The 18,594-nt window shown below is 34.8% G+C and overlaps 1 protein-coding gene and 1 pseudogene across 1 annotated transcript; both read left to right on the forward strand.

Moving 5' to 3' along the window:
* Positions 1-11,936: 11,936 nt before the first annotated feature.
* LOC110732916 lies at positions 11,937-13,163 on the forward strand (annotated as a pseudogene).
* Positions 13,164-14,500: 1,337 nt separating this feature from the next.
* LOC110732896 (pectinesterase QRT1-like) lies at positions 14,501-16,666 on the forward strand. The gene is made up of 5 exons (XM_021912884.1): positions 14,501-14,995; positions 15,368-15,557; positions 15,677-15,880; positions 16,039-16,274; positions 16,370-16,666. The coding sequence occupies exons 1-5, from the start codon at positions 14,625-14,627 to the stop codon at positions 16,524-16,526; spliced, it is 1,158 nt and encodes a 385-aa protein (XP_021768576.1). The 5' UTR covers positions 14,501-14,624; the 3' UTR covers positions 16,527-16,666.
* The last annotated feature ends 1,928 nt before the right edge of the window (positions 16,667-18,594 follow it).

An 18,594-nucleotide genomic window follows, 5' to 3' on the forward strand; every position in this document is an offset into this window, starting at 1 on the left:
AAATAAATAAAAAAAAAACAAATACATACAAATACTAAACTACTCAATATAATTAAATGCATTGGGTGGAGCAAAACCTTGTACTCTAGCTCCATGAAGCTACAAGCTTTGGCCATAGCTACAACCTTTGTAGCTCCACAACGGTGAGCATGTAGCTCCAGTTATTTATAAATTGTAAGCAAGTCCTTTTATACTATATTGTGGATGCTTTTAAGCCATGCTTGTTACAAAACTCATCATTCCGTATATGACATCTAATAGAGTATGCGTTAATAAATAAAACAGCAACATTGAAATAAAGGGGTTGTTGATCTTGAATTCTTGGTCATACTCCGCATTAAAGTTAAGATTTGCGGGGCACGCAACACAGCTAGCTGCACTACAATCTAACGCTAACGCACGTGAAATGTATGAAATTCCCCCGCAATAAATAAAGCAAAAATATTATGCAACAAAAAAGGAGGAAATACTATCTTTGATTTATTCCAAACTTTGTTGGCTGCCTCACCTGCGTTTATTTTTTTTCAAAAAATTTCATGCACTGCTCACTTTATTTTTCAGTTATAGTAAGAAGAAGAAGAAGAAAAAATGCATAAAATATTAGCATAATATATGGATAACCTTAAATTCCGATGATTTTAATTACTCCGTATTACATTTCCCTGTATATATATTCCATATTTATAATTGGAATTGGTAGACATTTATTTAATTTGTTCATGCTTTAATTTAATTAATTTGTACTCCTAGATCGATGCTTCAATAGTAGGCTAATTATTTTTAATCTTAAAGGAACAAAAGTTAGATGTTCTACTAAAATGCTTAGGGTTTTGAGTAAATTGGTAATGAATTATTGATTAATATATACGTAGTATATAGTATTAACTCCGTTCTTATTAGTTGCAACGAACTTTGAAATATTTTATATCTCACAAATAATACATCAAAGTAGCACCTAAAAGTTAAAGAAAATAGTAATGTGAAATATATATATATATATATATATATATATATATATTACAAATTTTTGTATGTGGCTGGCCACATGGTGCGGCAAGGGTTACTTGTAGGGTGTTACTGGTTTTGTCAGGGGTTACTTGTAGGTGTTACTTGTATTTTGGGGTTACTTGTATAAGTGTTACTGGTTTTGGTTGGGGTTACTTGTAGAGTGTTACTGGTTTTGTCCACGCAATGCACAATTGTTATATAAGGTTAAAATCCCGTGCAATGCACAGTTGTTAAATATTTTTTTATAATAATATTACAAAATAATACATATTTTTTTACTTGTAATGTGAAATATATATATATATATATATATATATATATATATATATATTACAAATTTTTGTATGTGGCTGGCCACATGGTGCGGCAAGGGTTACTTGTAGGGTGTTACTGGTTTTGTCAGGGGTTACTTGTAGGTGTTACTTGTATTTTGGGGTTACTTGTATAAGTGTTACTGGTTTTGGTTGGGGTTACTTGTAGAGTGTTACTGGTTTTGTCCACGCAATGCACAATTGTTATATAAGGTTAAAATCCCGTGCAATGCACAGTTGTTAAATATTTTTTTATAATAATATTTCTAACGCTAACGCACGTGAAATGTATGAAATTCCCCCGCAATAAATAAAGCAAAAATATTATGCAACAAAAAAGGAGGAAATACTATCTTTGATTTATTCCAAACTTTGTTGGCTGCCTCACCTGCGTTTATTTTTTTTCAAAAAATTTCATGCACTGCTCACTTTATTTTTCAGTTATAGTAAGAAGAAGAAGAAGAAAAAATGCATAAAATATTAGCATAATATATGGATAACCTTAAATTCCGATGATTTTAATTACTCCGTATTACATTTCCCTGTATATATATTCCATATTTATAATTGGAATTGGTAGACATTTATTTAATTTGTTCATGCTTTAATTTAATTAATTTGTACTCCTAGATCGATGCTTCAATAGTAGGCTAATTATTTTTAATCTTAAAGGAACAAAAGTTAGATGTTCTACTAAAATGCTTAGGGTTTTGAGTAAATTGGTAATGAATTATTGATTAATATATACGTAGTATATAGTATTAACTCCGTTCTTATTAGTTGCAACGAACTTTGAAATATTTTATATCTCACAAATAATACATCAAAGTAGCACCTAAAAGTTAAAGAAAATAGTAATGTGAAATATATATATATATATATATATATATATATATATATTACAAATTTTTGTATGTGGCTGGCCACATGGTGCGGCAAGGGTTACTTGTAGGGTGTTACTGGTTTTGTCAGGGGTTACTTGTAGGTGTTACTTGTATTTTGGGGTTACTTGTATAAGTGTTACTGGTTTTGGTTGGGGTTACTTGTAGAGTGTTACTGGTTTTGTCCACGCAATGCACAATTGTTATATAAGGTTAAAATCCCGTGCAATGCACAGTTGTTAAATATTTTTTTATAATAATATTACAAAATAATACATAAAGTATTTAAAAGATATTTGGGTATATATGGAATATGATTGTCAAACTCGAAAAAAATATCATGAAGTATAAATAGTTTACTTTTAGATTTTGCAAAATAAAAAAAAAACCAAAAAAGGCGGAAATTTTTTTAACAAGATAATAACAAGTGTTATGGATGGATTTGCTTTTAGTATAGTTTAATATATATATATATATATATATATATATATATATATATATATATATATATATATATATATATGAAAAAAAAAGAGTTTGTAAAAAAATCCCTAACATGAAATAAATGAGAGCACAGATTATGAGATTATGCTCCATCTGGAAAAAAATGAAAGCATGAGCATACCTTTTGTAAGTAGCACCTTAATTAAAGGATATAAGATGCTTCTTCAAGAATGTTTAAAAAAGCTGAACATATTATTAACTACCTTAGGTTAATAATGAAAAGCTATAGGTTAAATTGTAACCTTTTTGACAATTTCCTTTAATTATGAGCCGTTGCATGGGCTGGAAAGAGCACCAAATTAAATTCTCTGTATATAACGAGTATTCTTGTTAATTAACTTTCTTGAGACATTATGTCAATTCTCAATGGTGATCAATTATGTCGCTTTTTAAATAATTTGACAACTCCAACGATATACTTCTTATAAAAGATTGTAAGATATACTGTAAATATTAAGTCAGGTTGACAATTTTTTTTTAGCAAGAGTAAATTTAAATGACAGAATATTAGATTGTAATGTACTACTATTGTATCAATGCTACTGCTCAAAATAATTCCTTTTTTTTTTTTTTTTTGAACTTAAAATGTTATTACAAGTATATGAACTATTATGGGCCAGTCACCAAAAAAAAAAAAAAAAACTTATTATGGGCCGGGAATAAATATAATATATTAGAAAATTAATAACAATAAGTAGATTCCATAACAGAATGGATTGAAGAATCAATTATTATTTAAAGTTAAGTGAATTAATTATTTGATTTTACAAAAATATACTTGATAGTTCATACTCTATAACTTTTACTTTAATAAGACAATAATCTCATTGGTGTATATCTCTGCTAAATAAACTGTTGTAATAATAATTTCTCAACGAGCAGATATGCCTTATTAAACTTCAACAACCTGTTTTTTTTTTTTTTTTTTTTTTTTTTTTTAATTAATCAACTATTATCCAACCATAAAAACTATCTGATTTTGTATTTGTTTAAAGAACATCTAATTATAATTGCTCTCAAAAAGCTAGGGTTCGTTTGGCATCATTGTAATTTTAAGTTTTTAGCTAGGCTTTTTTATTTTTTAAAATCATATGATATATGTCATATAATGTATTAAAAATTAGTCAAATTTATTAAAATCATAATTATTTTGAAAATTGACAACAGAAAAATGAAAACACTTTTTTTTTGTTTTCTTTTTTTGGTTTTTTTGTTTTAAAAAAAAACAAAAAACTAAAAACAAAAAATGATGCCAAACAAGCCTAACCCAGCCCATTAATCATCACTTTATCATATATACAAGGCTTAAGTGAATCACCAACTTAAATTCATTAAGCAACAAGTATGTCCCTCGTCTAGGGTTTGTATGTCCCTCGTCTAGGGTTAGTGGTTTCTCTTAATTTCCTTGCTCTTAATCTCTAAATTCGTGTTTCTTTCCCAAATTCCCTTGCAAATTTTGGTGTTAGCCATGGCTGAGGACTTGCTGAACGATTTTGAAAGAATTAAACTAACTGATGAAGAGTCGAAAGTGATTGGGGCAGACTCTGATGACATTGACGATGAAGAAACGAAGAATCAGATTGCATTATCGCTGGTTGGGAAACTTTTGACTACGAAACCTTTTAATGTGGAGGCTATGAAACGAACTCTAACTTCGGTGTGGAGATTACATGGTAATGTTTCGATCAAGATGGTGGAGCCAAATCTTTTTGTTTTTCAGTTTGTCAATGAAGCAGATAAAGAGATGGTTCTGGATGGGTGCCCGTGGTTCTTCGATGGGAAACTTCTTGTTCTTAAGGAGGTGAATGGAGATGAACAACCCTCGGAAGTTGTCTTCAATCACGCTCCTATGTGGGTGAGATTGTTGGATGTTCCTTTTAGCAAGCGCAATAGAAAGACCTTGATTGAGATTGGTGACTTCCTGGGTACGTTCCTGGAAATTGATGAGTCTGATCCCTTGGGTTGGGGTGAATTTGTGCGCTTAAAAGTGATGATCAATGTTGAGAAGCCTCTTCGCAGGGGCCTGTTTGTGGCAGTAGGTGGTTCAAGCTCGAAGTAGGTGACTCTGAAGTACGAAAGATTGGAGGAATTCTGTTTCTTCTGTGGGAGGTTAGATCATACTGAGTCGAGTTTCTTACACAAGGATGAGGCGAGTGCAACGATGATGAGATTGTCTTTCAATATGGACCTTGGTTGCGTGCTTCACCAAGGAAAGCACTCCGCAAACCTGCTTCTGAAATTGAGTCAGAGAAAAAATTTAAGGAGAGGTTGTCTACTGCAAGAAGGGGGAGAGTTCCTAATTATCATGATCCAGACGCTGTAAAGCTAGGACCTCCGGGTGTTGCTAGAAAACTACACTTTCCCCCTCCTCGTCCTCGTGAAGCCTCTCTGATAAAGGTTGTGGATGCGAAGACATCGAAGCCAGTGCTAAGATTGAAGAGTGTGCTTGAGGATGACAGTGATAAAGCATGTAATGAGGTAAGCTTAAATTCAGCTGCTCCAATAATAAATGCTGCTCCTAATGCTGAAGTTGAGTTGGTTAGTGATGAGGTGTCAGACATGGACCATGATTTACTTGAAAATTCGCATGAAGGGGCAGGAAGGGTGAGGAAAGTTGTTAGAAGAAAATTAAGTAATGTTGTTGGGGGGCCCGAAAAATTCTTTATTGGGAGTATGGGTAAGGAGACAGGACACAAGAGAAGCTTAGATGAAATAATACCCTCTGACTCAAATTTGGCAGAATCTCAAAAAATTAAAAAACATAAATCAGGAGCTTCAGTTACTGCCGGAGACGGGATAAATCAAGTAAGGGGTGTTGGTTCGAGCCAACCCCTGAAAAGCAATGAAAATTCTGTGTTGGAATTGCAGGGGGGCGGGTAACTCTCGTGCAATTCGTGCTCTCCGTCATTGGAGTCGAAGTATTTGCCCTGATGTTATCTTTTTATCTGAGACCATGATTAGTAAGCATAAGTCAGAGAGTTTAAGAACAAAATTTAATTTTTCCATGTCGATTGGTGTGGACAATAGAGGTAAGGCAGGAGGTTTGTGTGTGTATTGGAGGGAAGGAGTGGATTTCTCTTTGGTGTCATTCTCGGATCATCATGTTTGTGGGGATGTTAAAGAGGTTGGGGGAAGGATTTGGAGGTTTATAGGGGTTTATGGATGGGCGGATAAAGCTTTGAAAGGCAATACTTGGGCCCTTATACGTGAGCTATATACTGATTCTCCTTATCCCATTGTCTTTGGAGGCGACTTTAATGAAATTCTTGGGAATCATGAGAAGTCAGGTGGTGTTTTGCATGATCAACGGGCTATGGATGCTTTTAGAGAGGTTCTTGATGATTGTAGCTTGAGGGACCTTGGTTATGAGGGGTCATGGGTCACTTGGGAAAAGGGAATTCCCTCCGGGGAAGTGGTGAGGGAAAGGTTGGATAGGTTTGTTGGCCGCTCCAGGTGGTGTGCTTGGTTCAATCGGGCGCATGTCACTCATTTAACAAAATTCAAATCCGATCATGTGGCAATCCTCCTTGATTCTGATCCCATGGTGCGCAAAAAGAAGAAGAAAAAGAAGAAAAGGTTTCGGTTCGAAACTTGTTGGCTACTTGAGGATGGTGTTGAAGATGTTATTCGTGGAGCTTGGAGTGGGGCGCAACACCTTGATATGTCGAATAAGTTGCTGGCAGTTGCTCATGACTTGACAAAGTGGAGTAAGGACACCTTTGAGGACTTGGGTGAAAAAATTACAGAGGCAGAGGAGGCTCTCAAAGTGGCTCAATTACATTCAAATTAAACAATCATCCAAATTTTGATGAATGGAATAGGTTGGAGGCGGTTCTTGATGATTTACATGAAAAAAATGAAGCTTATTGGTTTCTCCGATCGAGAGTTTCTGAGATTAAGGATGGGGATCGTAATACTAAGTACTTTCACCATAAAGCATCTCAAAGGAAGAGCAAAAATTATATCAAAGGCCTCATGAATCCTAGCGGAGAATGGTGTACGGGCAAACTAGACGTCGAGAAAATCATTCTTGATTTCTATGGCTCGTTGTTCACAGGAGGTGATATTGATGATGATTTGATTAGTGAGGTGCTTGCTAGTGTGCCACATTTGGTTTCGGAAGGTACGAATAACTCTCTTTGTCGCCCTTATTCTAAAGATGAAATTTTTGTTGCCCTCTCGCAAATGAGTCCTTGTAAGGCCCCGGGGCCGGATGGTTTACATGCTATTTTTTATCAGAAATATTGGCACATTGTTGGTGATGATGTGACTTTGTTTGTCAATAATATTATTTCTGGTAGAGTGTCGATGTCTTATGTGAACCGTACTAATGTGGCTCTCATTCCAAAAGTCAAAGACCCCACTTGCATTTCTCAGTTTCGGCCGATAGCATTATGCAATGTTTTGTACAAATTAGCTTCAAAATCTGTGGCTAATAGGCTTAAACCCCTTCTCCAAAGTATGGTTACAGAAAATCAGAGTGCCTTTGTTCCTAAACGTTTAATTACTGATAATGCACTTATTGCTCTGGAGTTGTTTCATACTATGAAGAAGAGATCGAAAGGTCGTAGGGGCTCGATTGCTATGAAGCTGGATATGAGTAAGGCTTATGATCGGGTTGAGTAGGAGTTTTTAAGAAGATTGTTGACTAAGTTGGGTTTTGCTGGAGCTTGGGTGGATACTATTATGACTTTTGTGTCTACAGTCAGCTATTCTTTCATCATTAATGGGGTCCCCTCGACAGACCTTTTTCCCTCTAGAGGTCTTCGTCAAGGTGATCCTATTTCCCCTTATCTTTTCATTCTAGTTTCTGATGTTCTTTCTAGAATGTTACAGTTGGCGGCGGAGAGGAAAATGATCCATGGTGTTCGGGCTAGCAGAAATGGCCCCGAGATTACTCATTTTTTTTTTTTGCAAATGACAGTCTCCTTTTTACTAGAGCTACTTCTCAGGAATGTTCAGTCATTGTTGACATCCTCAACAAATACGAAGCAACTTCCGGGCAAAAAATTAATTTGGAGAAGTCGGAGGTATCTTTTAGTGAGGGGGTTCTGTTGCCTTCCAGGATCACTTTTAGCTCTGAGCTTGGTATGGAGATGGTTGATAATCATGTGAAATACCTTGGTTTCCCGACTGAGATAGGGAGATCGAAGAAAGCGGTGTTTGCATTCGTGAAGGATGGAATATGGAAAAAGGTTCAAGGTTGGAAAGAAAAACTCTTATCAAGGGTCGGGAAGGAGGTTCTTCTAAAATCTGTCATTCAAGCGATTCCTACCTACCTTATGGGGGTGTATAGATTTCCGAGCGGCTTGATTCAGGAGATACATAGCATGATGGCTCGATTTTGGTGGGGGTCGAATGAGAAGGGTAGGAAGATTCATTGGAAGAGTTGGGGTGCCCTATGTCAACCGAAATTCCTTGGTGGTATGGGTTTCAGGGATTTGGGGATTTTTAATCAAGCTCTTCTCGGGAAACAAATATGGCGCCTAGCAACTAATGATAGCTCTCTTGTGAGTCGGGTTTTAAAGGCCAAATACTACCCAAATACATCCATCTTTGAGGCTTCTCTTGGCCCGGTTTCAAGCTACTCTTGGCAGAGTTTATGGAGTTCGAAGGCCCTAGTTAAGGAGGGTATGCTTTGGAGGGTAGGTGATGGCCGCAATATTAAAATTTGGGATGACCCTTGGCTCATTAACGAGGGCAGTCGCTTTGTTTCCACTGATCGCAGAGTTGAAGATTGTGAAATGGTTGCAGATTTAATTGATGATACTGAATGTTGCTGGAATTTGAATAAATTGGAGGACATTTTTAATGAGCAAGATAGGAATGCCATTTTAGCCATTCCAATCAGTGACCGTATGCCTAGTGATTCCCTTACTTGGGCATATTCTAAGAGTGGATTATATGAGGTTCGATCTGCCTATTTGTTGGGTTCCTCTCTTGATTTGGATGGCTTTGAACATTTTTGGGTTGAATTATGGAAGGCGAAGACCACTCCAAAGGTACGTCAGTTTTTGTGGAGATGTTGCTCAAACTCTCTTCCAACCCGCAACATTTTGGCTCACAGACACCTTATTGAAGATCAGTTCTGCCCCTGCTGCAATTCGGTTGATGAAACAGTTATCCATGCCGTGATCTTGTGCCCCAATGCCTATGAATTGTGGCTGAAGAGTGGATGCAAAGAGGCGCTTCAATTTGCTGCTGCTGGTTCCTTTGGGGATATTCTGCTAGCTTCGGCAAAAAATCTGCAGGAGGAAGTTTATCAGAAGAGTTTGTTTCTTACATGGTTTATTTGGTATCGTCGCAACAAATATGTCTTTGAGAATGTTTGGGATGCTGATGAGGCTGTTATTCTTCGACATAGTAGGCTCGTGCTTGACTTTGAAGAGTACACCGAGAAGATTTATGGGGGCACGACACTTCCTGCTGAACCTGCTGGAAGGGCAGTGTGGTTGCCTCCCCCCCCCCCCCCCGGGTGCTGTAAAATTGAACGTGGATGCTGCCATCTCAGAGGATGGTTGGGTGGGGCTTGGAGCAGTTGCTCGAGATAGCAGGGGCCAGGTCTTATTTGCTGCTGTTTGTAGAGCTAGAGCTCGATGGGAGCCTTTGATCGCTGAAAGCAAGGCTGCTCTTTTCGGTTTAAAGAAGGCGATGGAGCTAGGCTACTTGGATGTCATATTGGAGGCCGATTCCCTGCAGTTAGTCTCCAAAATTAAGAAGAATTCCTTCTCATTTGCAGCAGTTGATGGTATTTTAGAAGACATTGTTGGGGTTAGTTCGAATTTTTCTTCCATTATTTGGTCCCATGTAAAGCGTGAGGGTAATTTTGTTGCCCATCACCTAGCTAGGTTAGTGCCGTGTGGTCGTGAGCAAGTGTGGGAAAATCTTGTTCCAAATGAGGTTTCCCCGTATGTACTCTTGGACAATATTTCGTTGAATTAATTGCACTGACCGCTTTCTTTCAAAAAAAAAAAAGTGAATCACCAACTTGGAGTTCAATATATAATATAGCAACTAACGCATGTTTTCCCTGTAAGCTCTTCTTATGTAAGACTCTTGGCTTGGCTTGGGTTGTCTTTATCCGTATTGATTAAAATGTATCGATGTTATTCCTGTAATTTGGCTAAATAATATTCATCCAGAGATGATCAAACTAAAAAGAGATATTATTCAATATTATAAATAATCTATATTATTTTATGGATTACTTTCGACCAATTAACATTAATTACATTACATAACCAATTAACCATTAAAATCTGGATCAAGTTGACCAAGGACGAATTGAATTGAAGTTAGTGGAAAATTACACGAAACATTAATTACCCATTGTAAGTTCTAAGTTGTCACGCACAACCATTTAAAATCAAGATTTATCCTTAAAAAAGTATAACAAAATCTTAATAATAATAATAGATGTGTACTGGTACTACGTAAAAGCGAATGTTCGTTGTGGATTTCAAAAGTTCAATTCGTCGCCGACCATAATGTAAAGTTATATATATAGAGGTAGAGGTGTTTCGCCATATTTGTGGATAGATCGATTATTACTCCCAATTTTATGTGGCCATGCACTCGTGTTTTCAAAGATTCATTAGTTCATCGGATCAGATAACTACATACGTTGGATTAAAGAATTTTCTTTGCTCACCAACATGACGTACTAAACTATTCTCTAAATACTACCATCACATGCATTTTCCTTCTATTTCAAATTAAATGTCTTTCTTTGATTTATGCATTATTCACGTATCATTTTGACAATATTTGTAATTTTTACCTAAGTTTAAATATAGATGACAGTATTTGTGATTTTGACAATATTTGGGATTTTTTTAAAAGTGTGTTCGCTAATTGATTTAGAGTTAGCTATGATGGTTGGCGAACATACAGTTATACACGTTGAAGCTCATTTAGTAAGGAGAGCTATAAAAATGAAAAAAAGGGGGGGTTATTAAATTCTGGCTATTATCTGTTGCTCTTGTCTAAGATAAGATGGTCAACAAACTGGTCAATGATCAAATTATCAATTACCAGAATCATTCTTTACTTTCAAAAGTTTTATTTGACCAATTATATAATTATATGAATATGCTTTTGGATGTCTATCTATAATTGCCCGATTATACACAATTTATCTAGCTATAAGCTGTATATACTTCGTACATATTATTGCTATACGTAGTATTATTTTAATATGCTTCAACTCGTAGATGGCACTCATGCATGCATAAATGCATAGCACGCACTATGTAATATCTTATTCTACGTACGTCTTACAAACTTTAATGCCTTTAAATATGTCTTACGTTATTAAATATAATAATGCCAACATTAAAGTATTATTAAACTGCTTGTAATTTATCTTTATTCTTATAATCATAAATCAAGCAGTAGTATATTATTTATTTTATTTTATTTTATTTTATTTGTATAAGGTTAAAAAATAACAGGGGGCTACCCGGCCTATATATAAACTTTGCAAACCTCATAGGCTAATGTACAGAGTAATAAGCTAAAGTAGCACAAACATACACCAAAAAGTATGTGTATCGTAATTATTACAATACAATATTACAAATCAGATTATATTACAGGTCACAAAAACGATCAATTTTGATTTCATTAACCATAATAGCTGCTTAAATTTTTGATTAAGTTCGGTGGTTATCTTATACTTGTATAATAAAACAAAAATAATCGGTTATATATCGAAAAAGGGAGTATTAACTTTGTTTCATTGCTGAAAACTCGAGTGGTCTTAATCTTATGACTATTGGCCGGTTTCCTTCTTCTTTACATTGAAGATAAATGAAGTGTTGAAATTCTTTTGACTATAAAAAAATTCGATCTTCAATTCGTTAGTATACTACGCCTGTTACAATATTACAGCTAGCATATGGAATATATTCTGCAATGAAGGAAACTAATAGTAAGTAGTCACTAAATTAAAGTTGTTTTTTCTAGTCAAGCTTACTATCTTAACAATAAATGTGCATGCTTTAATGCTGATTATTCCTTGGTTAATAGTACCTATTTGTCACTACTACTACTATATCCCATGTAATGTATGTCCGTACTAACTTAGGATTTCGACTATATATAAAGATAACCCGTATATCATTATTGCATTCTCCCAAGCTAATTAATCTTCTCAGCCTTATAAAAAATAACATCTTTTCGTATAATAAGTCACTTATAAACATATATATCCAGGTCGATCGATCTTAACATGGAGTATCAAAAGAGTTCATCAAGCTCTAATAATGCATACTATACGAATGAAAGGTGGGAATCAATTATTAGGGTTGTTAGAGACGAGGAAGATGAGCTTCTCAACAATGGATTGCGACAAGGTCCATGGATTCCTGAAGAAGACTCGAAGCTTTCCTCGGCCATTGCTACCCATGGTGTAGGCCGCTGGAACACTCTTGCCGTTCTTGCAGGTAATTTCTTGAAAACTAATACTACCTCCATTTTTTTAGTTGACACGTTTTGACTTTAGCACTATTTACACACCTCCTTTGATTGTGTTTTATGATTTATACGTGATGAAAAACATATTCATGTATGTGCTAGTGTACTACTACTACTGGTATTATATTAATTAGGCAAATAATCTTGTTTCATTCTGTTATATTGACATACGAATCCACAGGGCTGAAGCGATCAGGCAAAAGTTGTAGGTTAAGGTGGCTAAACTATTTACGTCCAGACTTACGTCGTCCCTGGACGAACAGCTACGAATTCTTGAGCTTCACTTTAGTTGCGGCAAGAGGTATGCAACAATCCATGCATATATCAGTGGTCTATGTAATAGTGCTAGGAATTTCTATGTCATTAATGTTGTGGTATTGCTTCTATCATATCTATTTGACATATACCTACCATTAGTCCATTGTTACAATAATAATTTTATGTAATGTGTAGGTGGTCAAAGATAGCTCAACATCTACCAGGAAGAACAGATAATGAGATAAAGAATTATTGGAGAACCAAGGTTCAAAAGCTTGCTAGGCACTTTCATTGCCACGTTAATAGCCCTCAATTCAGAAATGCTTTACGAAACATTTGGATTCCGAGGTTAGTTGAACAAATTCAGGCTGGTGCTACGACATCATCAACCACTACAAAACCCCTTATTCACGGCCCAACTTTTCACTCTGGAAATGGCCTTTTTGATGGACTCAACACTTGCACCAGCACTATCTCATCAGATAATTGCTGTTTCTTTAATACTACACATTCATCATGGACTCAAAACTCTTTTATGGTTGGGCCGCCTGAACTGTGTCCAAAGCCCAATGTCTCAACGGATTCAAGCGAGGCCCATATTTCACCAGCGTCCGGTTCATCCGTTGAATTGGATCAAAATTGGGATCATATCAATGACTATTTAAGGGAGATGACTCTAAATGATGAGGATAATATGTTACTCTGGGAAACCTTGCATAATTAAACACTTGAAAACAACTGATCATAACAACAACAATATTTTTGTTTTTACAAGTTAGTCATAGTAATACGAAGTATATAGCTTAATATAACAAGTATTAATTAGCCAAGTTAGATACTCTGTAATAAATAAGCTAAGGGATAAAGATCCTTACTAGTTACCACGGCATAATTTGTACTTTTACATTATATAATATAGGCCGGTACTTTGTATGTTAGAAAGAAACTTTGCAATCTGTATAAATTAAGAGTTTTATAAATGATCCAAACATAGTTCATTTTATCATCTAAACTATTCTCAAGCAAATACTGATGAATAAATCTTAGACAAACTAGAAGTTTATATAAGATGCATGCAGCAAGATAGCATTTCAACACCGACAATTGACAACTGATGACAAGCAAGTTGGATTTATGGGACATACTTACTATACGATGGGGTATTACGATACCTTTGAGTATAACTTTTGAATTTGGAGCTAATGTTGTTCTTCATCATCATCAACCACAACAACAACAAAAGTCAATTGTTGGATACAAGCAAGAAATAATGGTCTACAGTTAATATACCCAATGCTATGCTAATGTCAAACTGTATGTCAAAGAGAAATAAAATATATGCATCAACCTGTACGTCCTGACTATATTATTCAAGACTTAATTTTACAAGTGAACTATACAAACTTAGAAAGTGCATACATTTTAGTGGCTCTTATTATTTTAGTTCATTCTAATTTTGTAAATCTATTACGGAGTAATTAACTACAAGCACTAGTAAAACCAATCACATATACTTTATTTGCCAATTGATAACTTATGTCTAATTAATTGTAGAGATCAAGCATGAAGTATTGCTCATTGCTCCCCCCAGCCCCACTCGGCAGATGGGTTTTCTAGCCTTATTTTACTTCGATATATACTTAATGTTGCAGCGTATGTTCTGATTAATTTTGAGCTAAAGGTTAGAAAGTTCATACGGAACATCTCCAATAATATGTTCAATCAAGATCCGCCACTAGCCTTAAGCAAGAAAAATAGTGTACATAGGTTTATGATGAAGTAAACATGACACAAAAGATGATGTCAACTCCATCCATCTTTCTTGGAGGACCTACAAGACTTGAGTATAGCTGGAAGGAACTGATAATAAACCAGCCATTTGAATTGTGTGGTTGGTTTATACACATTGTACAAGGGTCCATATATAAAACTAGTGCACCTTAACATATATGTGTAGATAACTAGATATGATTACTACAATATAAATATAAATATGCATGTACATTTGTATAAATACAAAAATAAATATAATAAAATAACAATAATGCAAGCACCTTAGCAAAAAGTAGATATTATATTAGTACTACTTTTTTTTTTTGAACTATTAGTACTACTTATATAGATAGAGTGCATATCTCCCTTCATCTCACACTAGCTGCTTCCACTTACCAACAACATTATTTTCATGGCTCCAAAGAAACACCAAATCTTTCCTCTTTTCCCTCTCTTCTTTCTATCTCTACTACAACATATTATTATTACACGGGGTTACGCCACTTCACAGCAAGAGTATGAGAAGTGGTTATTATGGAATGTCCAAAACCACCACTTGAGGAGGCTGGCCCTAGCTAATCCACAGCCAAACGCCGCCGGTGCATCGGGTGCTCCATCCAAGACTTTAGATGTGAGGCTGGAAAATGCTGAGACTAATAAAGTAAGATGGACCGTCAATCTAAATGGAACAGGTGATTACAAAACCATCACTGAGGCTATTGACAGTGTTCCAATACGTAACACTAGGAGACTCATCTTACATATCATGCCTGGTGTTTATAGGTATGACATACATAGACTATATAATTTGATCAATGTTAATCGTTGGTTTAAACTTCTTTAATTTGCATATATTATTTGGGTATGTAAATGATTGAGCAAAATAATACCCTAATTTATGCTATATGAAACTAAAAATTACTACAAGTATTTTAATAACATTCAATTCTAATTAATCCTTTTGGCTTTCATAGTTAATTATTTGATATGTTAGGTTAATATGGTAGGACAATGTATGCAGGTGCATTTTGCGGATAATAATATGCTTACTTCATACTATGTATTCTTTGCATGTACCTAATTATTAGCTAGTGATTTATTTACTAGTATTAATTTAAGTAAAAAAGTTAAGCAATGTGATATATATGATTGAAGGGAAAAGATACACATTCCTAAAACAAAGCCATTCATAACCTTTATGGGAGACCCGGATAACCCACCCATCATAACCGGGAATGACTCGGCCTCGTCGACCCGAGGAGATGGCAAGCCCTTGAGCACCTTCCAGAGTGCTACCGTCGCTGTGGATGCTGATTATTTCATAGCCTCCAATATAATATTTGAGGTGAGGACTTTATTATTATTGTATAGTATATGAAATCTCCTAATACCTCCGTTACAGATTATGTGCAACGATTTGACATAAAGCAGAATAATGACTTATATATATATGGACGTGGGTAGAACACAGCAGCACATAATGTAGGTTCAGTGGGGGAGCAAGCAGTGGCACTAAGAATATCAGGCAGCAAAGCCTCATTTTATGAATGTAGGTTTTATGGGTCACAAGACACGTTATATGATCACAAAGGCCTTCACTATTTCCGCAATTGTTTTATTCAAGGCTCGGTTGACTTCATTTTTGGCTATGGAAGATCATTATACGAGGTCATTACTTTTTATTATTTAATTTGATCCTAATATACTATCATTAATTTAAGGAAATAATATAACAATATGGTGGTACTGTATGCGTTACTACTATACATTAATTTAAGGAAATAATTTAACAATGTGGTGGTATTGTATGCGTTACTACTATACAGAATTGTACATTAAACTCGGTAGCAAAGAAGGTAGCATCCGTAACGGCCCAAAAGAGGAGTAAGACATCAATGTCAAGTGGATTTTCATTCAAAGATTGTAAGGTAACTGGAAGTGGTAAGGTTTACTTGGGCAGAGCATGGGGTGATTATTCCAGGGTCGTTTACTCTTTCTCTTTCCTCGACAAACTTGTTAACCCTCTCGGCTGGAACGACTGGGGCAAATCTAATCGTGATTCGTAAGTTCTTACATGCATAATGCATTGTCCTATTTTTATCACTAAATAGTGTCTTGTTACCTTACCACGGAATGACTTTTATAATTGATTTGCAGGATGGTCTACTACGGAGAATACAAATGCATTGGGCCTGGATCCAACATAACGGGCCGTGTACCTTGGTCTCGGGTCCTTACAGACAAAGAGGCTCAGCCCTTCATTGGGACTTATTATATTGAAGCCGACACTTGGCTAATTAGCCCATCAACGTGACCAATAAATGTACAAACTTCATCATCAACAACTTCTTATTTCCTTGTTTTATTTTGAAATTGTTCAGCTCATAAGACCTTCAAATGAACATCCATCAAATAATACTTTAATCTCTTACATAATAATACTACTTTTTTATACGGAGTATTATATGGGTGATCAAAAAAATTAAATCAAAGAATTAAAAATGCTTATCTTCAATACACGCTTAATTAAATTACCTGATAAGTGAGGAATTATCAGTAAGTCATATTATACCCTATAATGACTTACTGATAATTCCTCACTTATCTCTCAATACAGTTTTATAGAAATAACCCGTGCATTGCATGGAGCAGAAGACTAGTTTAATTAAATCTAGTCACCTGCAAGATCCACTCTAAATAGGTAAGCCTAACATCTAACTAGATACGGAGTACTAATTGGTTTTTTTTTTTTAAAACAAAAAAATAGCAATAGATAATCAAAAAGCTAAACCCCACCTAAATAGCTAAGTTGATGTAACATAATCTCAAACTAGTGACTAACCTCTTCTCCAATCGCAAGTGAAATTTGTGCATGACTACAAAATTCCATAATATGTCGTGCCAATTATAATAGACATCAATATTTATCATTCCAAGCGCTTTTGTAAGGTAAGCTAATTGCTCATCATGCACCCAATTAGTAGTTGTATGAGCGTCAACTTCAATGTCTATACATTCATACATATCTTTATCAGCTGATTCGACCTTCGATCTTTAAATAATGAAACACTTTTAAGTGATCCTTTTTGTTCTTTACATTTTTTTATTCTTCAATTTGGAAAAAAAAAAATACTAATTATACTTTATATTACCTATATTTTCCTAATATAACATGTCATAGACACAGTATAATACAAAGTAATTATAACTTGACCACCAAAGTAAGCTTAAAAAAACATTGTAACTTCCCTAAAAAAGTTAAAAACTTTTGATAAATGTCTAGTCTTTTCTACAAAGATAGTGTACTTCTGCTTCTTTGATTTGTGGAGTAAAGTATGAAGTCTATTTTACAATTTGTTCTAGAAAATATACACGGTGACTTAGACATTGACTGATAATTGTTCTCTCCTAATAACAATGACTTTCATTGTTTAATCACTAGCAATTACCTTCCAGATTATGATATATCAAGAATATTGAAAAGAGGTTAATAAGTCAATGTCATTGACACACACTAATTAATCAATCGAATATGCTGCATATGGTTCAAATTAAATGGCCTCAAAGAACACCAATCAACTCAAAAATGAGTTCCTAGCTAGGATTCCAATAATACTCTATATCTTTACGTACCAAGTTAATGGACCACTCTTTAACTTCTTTACTTTTCTACAATCAAGCTAGCCAGTTTAAGAGAAACAATAGGTAAATTCCACCCTTTTGCCCATCAATTTTTCATCAACAGGTGAATTATTTATGTATTCACTTTCGCTATTTTGGACAAACACAACATTTTTACTATCACATTAGTCTGTTACACTTATTCTGTAATACATAGTATGTATTTCTATATATATATATATGAAATAAAAATAGGCAAATTGATGAGGAGCAGCTAATAAAATAGTGGAACAAGTCTGCATGGCCAAGAAATCGGAAAAGGTGGGGGTGGTGGAACTATAATTGATAATTGACGTGATATTCTTCTCGAGAATAAATAAAAGGGGTTAGCAAGTTTTGAATATTTTGCTCCAAATCAGCACCTCTTTATTGACTAAAAATGATGTTATTATATGAATCAATCCAAGTTTGATTAATAAATAATATTGTATCATGGGTAAACACGTTAGCTAGTCGTAGTTGTTACGAACATATGTACTGCTGGAAAATTAATAAAAGAAGTCGCTGCCTAAGTTAAAGTTAAGGATCTTTGCCGCTGTACGTGTTTTGAACAAAAATAAAAGATAATAAATTCGTCGGCAATGCTATTATTGGTGCAAACTTACGTCCTCTTTAATTCTATTCAATTCAGTTCAATTCCTACGTAAATTAGCAATATGTCAAAGTCGGTTATTAGAAGAACGTCCGGCCCCTACAAAGAA

The sequence above is a fragment of the Chenopodium quinoa genome, unplaced genomic scaffold (genome assembly GCF_001683475.1).
Source record: "Chenopodium quinoa cultivar QQ74 unplaced genomic scaffold, ASM168347v1, whole genome shotgun sequence".
Classification (NCBI taxonomy): domain Eukaryota; kingdom Viridiplantae; phylum Streptophyta; class Magnoliopsida; order Caryophyllales; family Amaranthaceae; genus Chenopodium; species Chenopodium quinoa.